At 43.9% G+C, this 13,462-nt stretch overlaps 1 protein-coding gene across 5 annotated transcripts in view; it reads left to right on the top strand.

Annotated features, from left to right (window-relative positions):
- The window catches only part of LOC138762103 (discoidin domain-containing receptor 2-like), a 132,150-nt gene that overhangs the window by 81,908 nt on the left and 36,780 nt on the right, over positions 1 to 13,462 (top strand). For all 5 annotated transcript variants that reach the window (XM_069935432.1, XM_069935448.1, XM_069935421.1 and 2 more), the window contains exons 5-7: positions 1,786 to 1,933; positions 8,823 to 8,928; positions 10,538 to 10,724. In XM_069935432.1, the coding sequence (XP_069791533.1) occupies positions 1,786 to 1,933; positions 8,823 to 8,928; positions 10,538 to 10,724 (441 nt within the window). The remainder of the gene's footprint in view (positions 1 to 1,785; positions 1,934 to 8,822; positions 8,929 to 10,537; positions 10,725 to 13,462) is intronic.

The following is a 13,462-nucleotide window of genomic DNA, read 5'->3' as shown; positions in this document are numbered from 1 at the left end:
CCAAAGATCCAGAAATCTGAACCCCTGCCCCTGCACCAACTCTTCAGCCACGCATTTATCTGTCACAACATCCTATTTCTACCCTCTCTGGTGCGTGGCACAGGCAGCAATCCTGAGATTACCACCCTTGAGGTCCTGCTTTTTAACTTCTTTCCTAACTCCCTATATTCCCTCTTCAGGACCTCATCTCTTCCCCTCAACAGAATCCAAAACAATTGAGGGGAACGGCCGCAGGGATTTTCTGCATAATCCCGTTCCCTCTCCTATCAGTCATCCACCTATCTTCCTCCAGACATTTGGGGTGAATGTCTCCCTGAAATTCCTCTCTATTATCACTCCCTCTGTCTCCTGAATGATCCAGAGTTTGTCCAGCTCCAGCTCCCTAACTCTGTCTCCCAGGAGCTGCAGCTGGATGCACCTCTTGCAGGTGTAGTTATCAGGAACAATTGTGCTGTCCCAGATTTCATTCAGAGCATTCCACTGTCCTAGCTGCTGTCTCCATTAACTCTTCCTAATTTAAATACAAAGATCCTTCCTGCCTTTAGCTTGCTGGAAATAAGCATGTCCTCACCCTCTTCACGCCGAAGTCTCGTGAGCCAAAGTCTCCAAGTCCCACTCCTATCCTGAGCCACTTACACACTGGCTGCTCCTCTTGAGTTATTCCCTTTTTTATTTGTCACTGCCCCTTATCTTCATTACTGCTCCCACCGATCACCATTCAACACTTAACTTGCCTTTCTTAAATGCACTCACCTCAAGCTAGTTTCTGACACTCCCAGCTCTCCTGAGTCCTTCACGCCTCTACTTCCAATGATGGTCCCGAGATGACTATATCTGAATTCACTGTGTTCTCAAAAGTACACACTAAATGCTGGAGGAACTCAGCCGGTCTCACATAGAAGGTAAAGGTATATTATCAACACTTCGATTCTGATACCTTGAAAAAGGGTTCAGCTCTGAAAAGTCGGTATATCTTTACCTCCTATGGACTTCGCAAGACCAGCTGAGTTCCTCCAGCATTTACTGTGTGTTTTTACTACAATCAGTATCTGCAGGCTTCCACATTTCACTTCATTGTATTCTCCAGCTACTCCTGCTCCTGCAAAGCAAACTTGAGTTGAACAAGGTTCCTTTATTGTCATGTGTACAAATTTACCCTGTCAAGGCACACAGAGAGGTGCCACACGTCCAAGAAGAGAAAGAAAAGCAAAAGGGAACCCCTTCGGAGACACTAAGTGCCTGCAGATCACGCCATCTCCTCTGATACTGCCACATCTTGCACCCCCGTGACTTCTGTAGATGCACCAGCTCCTGTCCATTCCAAGGTCTAGGTTTTCAAGTCACCCTCTTCAGCCCCTAGTTCTGAACTTCTCCTGCTACAATCAGGAAGCCGTCAACACCCAAGGTCCTTCAGGTGCCCTGCTCCCCATCAGTCCCCTCATGGAACCCAGTCCCGAAACCTGCTACGAGGCCTTCAACTACTGAGTCACTGGCTTGTCTGCCTCTAAGGTCCCCAATCCTGTAGGGTCTTCTCCCAGGCCTCTCCTCCATTTTCAAAAGCCGGTCTCCAGCAGCCCACAGCCTGGTGCAAGACCTTCGGATCCTGAGCCCCTGACTTGTCTGTTGATGCTGCAGTTCCCTACCCTGTCGATGGCAATTCAGGGAACCGGTCAAACGTGTGTCTTCTCAGCTTAAAACTCAAACAAATGGGTTCACAATTGCTTCTTCTCAGTCTATCTCCGATCGATTGTCACCGTAATCTTCAAAGGTTCTTCCCACTTGCAGGTCATCCCAGGAAATGTCAACACTTATGACATTGTTCTCAAGGACCTGCGGCCTCCTATCATTGCTCGTTATGTGCGCGTGAGCCCAGTGACTGAGCAGCCCGCCAGCGTGTGTATGAGAGTCGAGCTCTATGGCTGTCCCTGGACCGGTAAGCACATTTTTTCCCATTTTAATTTAGAGATACAGAACATTCCCTCCTGGCCCAACCCCATGCCACGCAAATACATCCAATAAACCTACTAGCCCCCTTGTGCCTTTGGAATGTGGGAGGAAACCGGAGCACCCAGAGGATATCCATGTAGGTCAGAGGGAGAACATACAAACTCCTTAGATTCGAACACCAGATTCAAACCCAGGTCACTGGCACTGCAATTGCGGTCACATTCAATCTGAGTAGTTGGCACCAGTGTGGGAAACAGATGCTATAGCTGTAAACTGTTTTGTGCTCCTTCCTCTGAGAGGCTACATCTCAGCCTGGTTCCTACAGTGAGTATTACATTGATTTATTATTCCGGCCATTGAAACCTGTGTCACCCAATTACTTACCAACCCTGTACGCTTTGAAAGATGGGAGGACGTTTGAAGCCATTACATTAGAGAACATGTGGTGGTTATATACCAAGATTGGTTGTTGGTCTGTTCCCAGGGCTGTCAGATTCCCATATGGGCTACATCAGATCACAGCTATTTATTTTATCTGGAACTTACAGTTCTTAATATTTCACACAACTATCTTTCCCTGATTCACTGCTTTCTCCTCCTCTCCTCATTGGCTGAATTCACTGTTGAGCTCAGTTACTTTCCCTTCCTTTTAAAAGTAATGTGGGAAGCTATTTGATCATGGAGGCCACCACAACCGAGCCAGCTGCCTCTCCCAATGCGTGATAGTCCTATTGCAGCCCTAGGCTGCCATGACCTAGCTGTCTTTTCATTACTCTCTCTCCCATGCTTGCCTGTGAATCAGGTTGATGGGGTTGAGGTTGGGGTGGAGGGGAGGGGAGGGGAGTGTAGGAGGGGGTGATCTATTTCCTAAAGAGAAGATATTGCCTGTCAGTGTCATAAACTGATGCCACATTCACCTGGAGATTATTAGAGGTTGTAAATATATGCACGGTTGAGAGTAATGCCATATAGCCCATAAACAGGCCTTTCAGCCTTTCATGTCTGTGCCAACCATAAGTATCTATCTCTACTAATCCAATTTATCAGCAGGTGGTCCATATGCCTTTGGTGATTGAAGTAATCATCCCCTTAAGTAGATGTCTTTGAATCGTCCCTCACCCTCCCCAACTCCTTTCCTCAAACGTATCCCCTCTGGTCTTTCTGTTGGCAGAAAACATTGCTTGATATCTCTGCCTTGTAAATCGTGTGCCTCCACTGCTCCAAGGAAAACAAACCCAGCCTATCTAGTCTCTCTCATAACCGTGGGGTGCCAGCCCCAAACCGTGTAGTACACCCCTACTCACAGTTGCCCAGTCTCAAGCTCAAATCTTCACTACCATCCTCTGTTTTGCCAATTCTGGGTCCAACTTCTCTGTGCTGCAGAGCATTTCTGGTCTTTTCTAATTTTAACTCAGATTTCCAGCATCTGCATAGTGCGATTGGCAGATGATTGCATAGTTCAATTGCATTTGCAATTCTTTTCTTTCTTTCTTTTTCAATCTTTTTATTATTATTATAATTTATAAACACATACAGTTCAAAGAGATATAAAAAAAATACATAGTAAGTAATGAATTAATACAGAGATATTAAACAATAATATTACAGAATAAAAATATATCACAAAAAAAAAAATTTTGATCAGTTTAGGGTGTGAACTATCTCTAAACAAAAAGATATAATTAATAACAATATATGAAAAAAGAGGAAAAAAAGACCCCAAAAAAGAAGAAAATGCAACTCTTTAACCCTTCCCAGCATGTAGCAAGACTGAGGCAAGTTACATTGTGGCACTGAAGTGCCAGGCAAAGACTATTCCCTACAAGGGAGTCTCATCACTGATCCTGGACTTTCAATGGTATTCAGATCAGATCGGATACTACTTGTTTTCATTAATAAAACAGAAATGTAATATTACTCGAAACTGCCTTTATTCTCCCTTAAGACAGAAAAGAATTGGCCATTAATATTTGCATTACCCACCCCCTATAGTCCGAGAAAGAGAAGAAAAAGAGAATCCACCTAGAGTCACCGTGGATTTTCCTCCAGCGCTTCCGCAGCCGCACAAGACTCCAGTTCAATTCAAACCATTAGCAACCTGACCCCAGGTCCAAACCTCTGACAAGATGAGGAAGCCTTAGACGCCCAGGGCCCTTTGAGAACCCTTCTTGCCCTCAGCATCCTCTCGAATCCCAGTTCCGATACCTGGTTCTCATGAGCCAGTTGCCAACAGCCCGCAGCCTGTGTGGGTTCCTCACCCTCAATTTCCCAACAGCCCACAGCCTATGTGGGTTCCTCACCCGCAATTTCACAACAGCTCGCTGCCTGTGTGTGTCCTTCAGCCGCAGAGCCCCTCGCTGGTCTGCCATCGTGGTCACTGTCCTTAGGGTTGTCTCCTCTCTTCCCCTTCTCAGTAAGGGATGTTCTCCCCATTACTGCTCCCCTGCATTCTCAATCCCTCAAGGCAACTGCTGAACACAGGCTCCACCAACTAGAGCCCAAACCTCGTGGTTGCAGGATTTTAAATAACACCATTGACTCCTTTAGCAGGCTGATTAAAGTGTATATGGAGCCAACAGCAAAAGGACTAGGCAGTAGGACCCCATGGGGGAGCATTGTGACTCTGCTCCCTGCTCTCTCCGGGTCCGCTGCCAACTTTTTTATTATTAGCATTTATGAGACCTTAACATCAATATCTTGGGGTGGCAGGAAGAGGGCACCGTTGACCAGAAGATCAATTGAAATAGCCACATGTAAACAGTAGCTTCAGCAGATTAGAGGCAGTGACGGCCCACACCCCATATAGCTCAGGAGTGTCATATATAACAAGAGTGGTGTTAACAACTCTCAACGGGTGCAGCAAACCCAGGACAATACAGCCCACTAAACCAGCATCTAGACAACCACTGGAAACATTCATCCCTTCCCCACAGGTTCACAGTGTCTATATTTTGCCTTTCCTTTACAAAACACACTGTATTTACTCACACGGGCTCTCAAACAGCTTTCTCAAACCTTCACACTCTGCCAGCAAGAAGGAAAAAGCAAGTGGTGGATGGGAACACCACAACCTGAAGGATCCCCTCAATGTCACCCAGCATCCTCACTGCTGCTTCTTCATCGTCTCAGGATCTAAACCCTGGAACTTCCTTCCCAGCAGCACCATTGGAGCTCCTTCATTGGAAGGACTGCTGCAGTTCATGCAGGTAGCTTCTTGAACAATGTTAAAAGATATTGAAAATGGGCCATAAATGCTGGCATTGCCCTCAACTCATGAATGAATGAAAAATGTGGGCAGAGCAGAACAGTTTTTCCAATAATGTGTTCTAAAGGAGCAAGAGTGTTTATTCAGAGTTACGGAGTGCAAACCATTTCCTTCCACGTGCAAGCCTCACTACGCCAATCCCATTTCCCTATGTAAGGTCCGTATCTATGTAAACCTTTAGGCCATAATACATAAGGGCAGAAATAGGCTATTCAGTCCATTGAGTCTGCCCACCATTTAATCATGAGCTGATACATTTTCCCATTCAGCCCTACTCCCCAGCCTTCTCTACATAACTTTTGATGCCCTGGCTAAACAAGAACCAATCAATCTCTACCTTAAATCCACCCAATGACCTGGCTTCCACAACTGCCTGTGGCAAAAATTCCACAGATTTACCACCCTCAGGCTAAAGAAATCTCCTCCACATCTCTGTTCTAAGCGGACGCCCTTCAACCCTGAAGTTGAGCCCTCTTATCCTGGCTGTCCCACCATGGGAAACAACCTTTCTACAGTTGCTCTGTCCATGTCTTTCAACATTCGATATGTTTCAATGAGATTCCCTCTCATTCTCCTAATTTCCAATGAGTACAGGCCAAGAGCTGTCAAATGCTCATGTGATAACCTATCCAATCACCCCTTGTAACTCCAGTCCATATGTCACTTCTGCCATATCTCCAACCTAATCACATCCTTATTATTGGGTAGCATGATCTGCTTAGAAGTTGGCACAACGCTATTATAGCACCAGCGATCCGGGTTCAAATCTCGCGCTATCTGTAAGGAGTTTAGACATTCCCACCGTGACCTGCGTGTGTTTCGTCTGGGCACTCTGGTTTCAGAATCAGAATTTATTGTCATGAACATGTCATGAAATTTGTTGTTTTGCGGCTGCATAACAGGGGCAAAAATTGCTATAAATTACATTTAAATAAAAAATACAATAAATAAATTAGTGCAAAAAAAAGATAAAGTGAGGTAGCATCGGTGGTTCATTTCCCATTCAGAAATCTGATGGCAGAGGGTAAGAAGCTGTTTTCGTACTGCGGGCTTTCATCTTCAGGCTCCTGTGCCTCCTTGGCATGGCCTGGGTAGTGAGGGTCCTTGATGATAGAGGCTGCTTTCTTAAGACACCACCTCTTGTAGATGTCCTTAATGGAATGAAGACATGCCCATAATAACACTGGCAGAGTTCACAACACCCTGTAGTTTTTTTCCTGTCCCGTGCATGGGCACCTCCATACCAAACAGTGATGCAACCAGTCAGAATGCTCTCCACAGTACACCAGTAGAAATCTGCAATTCTTTTGTGACATATCACATCTCCTCAAACTCCTTCCGAAGTATAACTGCTGACAATACTTCTTTGCAATTTCTTTGCAAAAAAAAGCAAATTGGGTAAATATGGGGAATATAGAGATTACAAAAGGTGTAGTTTTAAGGCTTTTGAAGAATATAAAGGTGGATAAGTCTCCGGGACCAGACGGGATCTTCCCAAGGACATTGAGAGAAGTGAAGGAGGAAATAGCAGAGGCTCTGGCGGTAATTTTCCAAATGTCATTAGATATGGGGATAGTGCCGGAGGATTGGCGCATTGCGCATGTGGTTCCGTTATTTAAAAAGGGTTCAAGGAGGAAGCCTGGCAACTATCGGCCTGTAAGTTTGACGTCTATGGTAGGTAAATTAATGGAGAAAATTCTTAGAGATAGTACTTATAAACATCTGGATAGACAGGGTCTGATCAGGAGCACTCAACATGGATTTGTGGGAGGAAGGTCATGTTTGACCAATCTGATTGAATTTTTTGAAGAGGTGACTAGGAATGTGGATGAGGGTAGCGCAGTGGATGTTGTCTATATGGACTTCAGTAAGGCCTTCGATAAGGTACCACATGGAAGGTTAGTTAGGAAGGTGCAGTCTTTAGGTATAAATTTTGAGATAGTCAAATGGATTGAACATTGGCTGAAAGGGAGAGCCCAGAGAGTGGTAGTGGATAATTGTCTGTCAGGTTGGAGGCCGGTGACCAGTGGTGTGCCTCAAGGATCTGTATTGGGCCCATTGTTGTTCGTTATATACATTAATGATCTAGATGATGGGGTGGTGAATTGGATTAGTAAATATGCAGACGATACTAAGATAGGTGGAATAGTGGATAATGAAGAAGGTTTTCAAGGATTGCAGAGGGATTTGGGCTGCTTAGAAAAGTGGACTGAAAAATGGCAGATGGAATTTAATGGTGATAAGTGTGAGGTGCTTCATTTTGGTAAGAAGAATCAGAATAGGACATACGTGGTAAATGGGAGAGCATTGAGGAATACAGAAGAGCAGAAAGATTTAGGAGTAACGGTACATCGTTCCCTGAAGGTAGAAACTCACGTGAATAGGGTGGTGAAGAAGGCTTTTAGTATGCTGGCCTTTATCAATCATTGCATGGAATATAGGAGTTGGGAGGTGATGTTGAGATTGTATGAGACGTTGGTGCGGCCTAATTTGGAGTTCTGGTCGCCTAATTATAGGAAGGATATAAACAGAGTGGAGAGAGTGCAGAGAAGGTTTACCAGAATGTTACCTGGGTTTAAGCATCTAGAGTATAGGGAGAGATTGGACAGATTAGGTCTTTATTCTTTGGAGCGTAGAAGGTTGAGAGGGGATTTGATAGAAGTATTTAAGATTATGAAAGGGATAGACAGAGTGGATGTGGATAGACTATTTCCGTTAAGAGGAGGAAAGATTAAAACAAGAGGACATGAGTTAAGAATTAAGGGGCAGAGGTTTAGAGGTAACATGAGGGGGAACTTCTTTACTCAGAGAGTGGTAGCCGTGTGGAATGATCTTCCGGGAGAAATAGTGGCGGCGGAGTCAATTGTATTATTTAAGAAAAGGTTGGACAGGTATATGGATGAGAAGAAGATGGAGGGTTATGGGCATTGTGCAGGGAGGTGGGACTAGAAAGGGGTGTTTGGTTTGGTGCGGACTAGAAGGGCCTAATGGCCTGTTTCCGTGCTGTAATTGTTATGTTATGTTATTGATATGGAGGCCCCATGACAGATCTTCAGAGATGTTTGCATAATCCTTTCTACTGCTGATATCTGGATAAGGATTGGTTTGTGTTATCCTGATTTCCCCTTTCTGAAATCCGCAATCAGTTCCTTAGTTTTGCTAACGTTGAGAGCAGGAGTGTTGTGACACCACTCAACTAGCTGATCTCTCTCACTCCTGTACGCTTTTTCATTACCACCTGCGATTCTGCTGATGTCATCGACAAATTAGTAGATGGAATTTGAATTATGTCTGGCTACATAGTCATGAGTGTAGAGCCAGTATAGTAGTGGGCTAAGCACGCATCCTTGAGGTGCTGTGTTGATTGTCATTGAGGAGGAGTCATTGTTTCTGATTCATACTGACTTTTCTTCCAATGAGAAAGTCAAGGATCCATTTGCAGAGGGGTTTTCTCCCACCCTTCAAAACATACAGCTTTGTAGATTAATTGGGATATTTGGAGGGCATGGGCACGTGGGCCTGCTGTATGTCCAACTTTTATGGTAGCATAGGCCCAGGAGTGACATAAGGTGTTTCCATGGAACTAATGATCATTGATATTTGTGTCTAGATGGTCTGTATTCATATTGTGGTCCTGTGGGACAAACCATTGGAAAACCAGGATTAGCAATCGTCTACCTCAATGACTCGACATATGATGGTTTCCAGGACTCCGGGTGAGCTTACAATGTAACAGTGCTCTATATACTTGCCTGTTATTTCTTGCTGCCTTTCCCATGGGCTTCTGCTGGTATTTCTGCAGAGGTTTTTCAAAATGTCTTCATTGTCACCTCCATAATAAACAAGATTTGTTAACTTTTGTTTGCTGTAAATGTACACGTAGAGGAGCTACGAGCATAGCCCAGCAGCCCCCAACAATGAGAAAGAGAAGCAACAGAGATTCCCTTCAAAAACACCCATGGTGAACTTGATGATCTAGTTCAGAACCTCTTCAGCACCGTTATGAATCCCGATCCCAGTACCTGGTTCCTTGGAGCCAGTCTCCAGCAGTCAGAACCTGGTGTGAGTTTTTTGGCCTCTAAGTCCCTCACTGGTCCACTGCCATGGTCACCTCCCCTGTAGGGTCATCTCCCAGGCTTTCCAAGTGGAAGGTCCTCTCTGCTCTAGGCTATTCCTTGTGGTTACCTTGTTTGAACACCAGAGGATTTAGTGTGGCCTTGCTCAGACCAGAGTGATTGTTGCCCCTCCAATTCAAGTTCTCTATTTGCTCCATGATTCCACTATTTATTTAACAATAATTATTTATGTTTAGATATGTATGTACATACTGCATATGAATCATTTGTCTCTGTGTATGTTACATCTGTTTGTATGTTTGCATGTTTTTTGCACTGAGGACCAGAGAATACTGTTTCATCAGGTTGTACTTGTACAATCAGATAACAAACTTAAATTATCATGTGTCCTGCCCACACCACTGATGCTGATATGCCAAGTGTTTGGGGATAGGGCAGTAGTTGGAGACCTAGACTTAGCTGGTGGGTATTCTCTACTTTCTCAGGGTGAGGTGGGGGAATCCCAGTAGTGACATACTGATGGATTCAAAGCAGGGCAAACATAGTAACAGCAGTCTGATTGGCATGGGGACACCTTCAGAGTCTCTGCTGCTGAATCACGTGGCTGGAAGTCATACAGGAATCTGTCCTGAATTCTCCAAAGCATGTCAGAGTATCTCTCCTTTGGTGTGGAAGAGCCAAATTGTGAGCAAGATGAGAAATAGGTAGAATAATGAAGGCAGTGGGGCAGATTGTTGAGGATCAGGAGAGCGAATGAAATACAGAGAACAAAATGTATTCAGTGTCAGAAGCGATGGTGGGGTCGGGGAGACAAGGATGATGGATAAGCAGGGTTATGGTGGGATATTGAGATCTTCCAGGAGGTATAATCCAGAATGAGCTGAAATCAAAAGAAATTTGTTTCCCTGAAGGTGCTGTGTTGTACATTGTAGAGCTGGGAAGGGCTATTAATTTCAGCCCCATCAATGGGCTCTCCACTGGTGTTAGTGGATGCTCCAAGTCTGTATCCTACCTCCATTCCTGAGCCCCAGCTCACTGCAGTGATTTAATTATCATTGTACCCAGGCCATGGCTGCCTTGCACCCGGCCCATTGTGGTTTGCTGATGTCATAGGAACGGAGGCGTCAGAGATCAGTTGCTCCTGTATCCTAAACAATACTTGTTTCTGTGGTGGATGGATGGGGAGGTGATTTGCTTTCACCTGGAATTGGCTGAGGGAGGAAGCTGACCAATGGTGTCTTTTGCTTAGGCACAGCCACGGTGGCCTGGGTCAGTTGACGGATGGGGTGCTGGGGCTGGATGACTTCACTCAGAGCCACGAGTATCGAGTGTGGCCAGGCTATGACTACGTGGGTTGGAGCAAGGACAAATTCCATAACCAATACGTGGAGCTGGAGTTTGAGTTCGACCAGCGTAGGAACTTTTCAGCCATGAAGGTCAGCTCACAGAGTTCCCAGCACGAAATCTGCACAACCAAGTATGTCATTCCCTTCCGGACCTGTCACCCATTCCTCTCAGGACATCCTCCATCTGAAACCTTGGCTCCCACACACATACTTGATGACAGACCCAAGCCCCACATGTTGGCTACCCTTTACTTCCTGTGGATGCTGCATGCCTGCTGCATTTTTGCGTATAGAACTCAATTCAAGCATCTGCAGACTTTCTCTTTTTAATACCTACACACACATGACAACTGTTTATAGGCAAAGCATTGTCAGAGCCTTCTCTTCTTTCAGTTCTGTTGTCTCTTTCTCAGAACTACCAATGATCTTCTTTTGTTTCTCACACAACTATAGGGTCTCAAAGATGCACCGTAGAAAACCTCCATCACCCTGTGCCCTGGTTATCCTGCACCCCTGTGCACTGGGTATTCTAACAGCACTGATTCACCTCAGCTTACAGACAAATAAAGAATACACTCACTCGTTTCTTTCAGCACACACCATGAAGTCGACTTTATTTTTCTATTCACTAGACACAACATTGCATTCTTCAACTCCCCAAACACCACCCGGTTAAACTCCTCTGACCTTCTCATTGGCTCACTGCCACACAGGTCATTCCTGACACTCTCCTGCATCTGAGATCCATCACCCGTATACTGATGCTTAACACGTCCGCGCATGCGCGCTATTACTCCTGTGCGTTGCATCACTTATGTAATCAGTGGCAATCGATACTGCTCCCAATGAAGGTAAGTATGTGACCATTACAGTATCTCCTACAGCCAAGTCCACCTGGAATCCTACAGCCCTGTGCCCTGGGTATCTCCCACAGCCCTGTCACTGAACTTCTCTGAAGAATTCCACACCAATAGTTACCTTTTTGTATGTTTTTCTCCATTTGTTATCAAGATTGTTTAGCATTGCAAAGTTGCCAATCGTGATTTAAATTGAAGGCATAAATAACCAATAATAATTGCAGGACAACCAATTAGTTAGTCTTGTTACTACAATATTAATTACAAGTTATCAGAATTATCTTTTTCATAGTCTTATGATCACAGTGCCAATTACAGTCAACAGCACCCTCTCAGGATGGTGGAGCAGTCTCATCATCTTCAGCTGTGTCTGGGAATCTGTTACTACATTTTCTCCCAGCGCTGCTTCATTCTGAGTGCTCTGACTTCCACACCACTTCCTGTCCATCAGATGGCAAACCTGTTACAGTGACATCTCTGTCACCTCAGCCTCTGCAGAGCACCTGAATTAATAGTACACTCAGAAATCAATGGGGACAATTGGATGGATTACACAAATTGAAAGTGACCAAGTTCCAGTTTTTATTAATTTGACTGTACATATCAGATTTATTGTCAGAGTACATACATGACATCACATACAACCCTAAGATTCCTTTTCCTGCAGGCGTGGCAGAATTACCACTAATTGGTCGTGCAAAAATAAGATCTATACAGCGTAAACATGTAAATGAATAAAAGAACATATCTAACCAGACCCAGCGGTTTTTCTCCAGACCAGGTTGTGCACATATACACACATAATACACAGCACATAAAAATACATAAATAAATATGTTTCAATTGTTAGAGACACAAGATTATAAAAATTTAATACGCAAAAACACTGGAGACACTCAGCAGGTTCTTTATGGCAAAGATACCTAATCAATGTTTTTGTCCATCAATCTCAAAGCCTGTTGGAGATTAAATATTCCAGGATATTTTAGAATATGTTGGTAATATAGAAAATTAAAGAGGAAACATAATGGAGATGAGGGTCTTACCTCAGAAAATCAGGAAGTAAAATTAATTTGAATGTAGTTCAGAAGCAGCAAGGGACAAAAATCATTAGGGAGAGTTATGTATAGAGCCAGGTAACTGAGGAACAGCAAAGTACAACATGAATTAGATGGTTGTAAAAGAAGGGCACACTGATAGTTACTTCATTCGGATAGACTGGGCAAAATCAAGTTAACAGTGAGTTTGTGTTCAAGAAGTGGACAAGTAATGGTTTGCTGAATCAGTAGGTTTGGGGACCAGCCATTTTGCAACCCAGTGTTGTGTCATAAGAGATGGTTAGATAATGATCAGGTCATTTCAGAAGTCTTTTGGAGAAGATGATCAGAGCATAATAGAGATTCATGCAAAGATTTAGAGTGATTTAGTTCAATCTAAGAGTCTGAAATCTGAATAAATTAAACAAGAGAATACATTAGACATGACTCAGAATAATGGCTAACACAATATTAAAAAAAATTAGATTAAAGGAAAAGACATAATGTCATAAAAAAGCAGTAAACATGAAGTTTGGGACAAAGGAGGCACCAGATAATGGATACAGAAGAGGGAAATGTGAGCTCGTGTGCTTTCCTCACAAAATGAGATGGCAGTGATTTAGTGGAGGAATAAGGAATGGCAGAGAAATTAAATAAGTATTTTTTCTAGCTTTGTGAAAAAGACATTAAAGTCCTGCTGGAATCATGAAGAACTACAGATCTGAAGTAAATGAGATGCTGAAAGGGATCGGCAGTAGGAAATAAACGGAAGTACATATAAAAGAAATGAATGGCACTAAAAGGCAGGATGTGATCCTGCATCCGAAACTTGGTGGTGACAAAAATGATGGTGCCTTTGGATGTGAAGGAAGCACTGATCATTGTTTTCCAAAATTTCATAGCCTCTTGTATAATTTGCACACCTTGTAGGTGT

This window comes from Narcine bancroftii, chromosome 1 (genome assembly GCF_036971445.1).
Source record: "Narcine bancroftii isolate sNarBan1 chromosome 1, sNarBan1.hap1, whole genome shotgun sequence".
NCBI classification, from domain to species: Eukaryota; Metazoa; Chordata; class Chondrichthyes; order Torpediniformes; family Narcinidae; genus Narcine; species Narcine bancroftii.
Note: the sequence above shows the minus strand (reverse complement) of the source record. Positions and strands in the feature narration are given on the sequence as shown.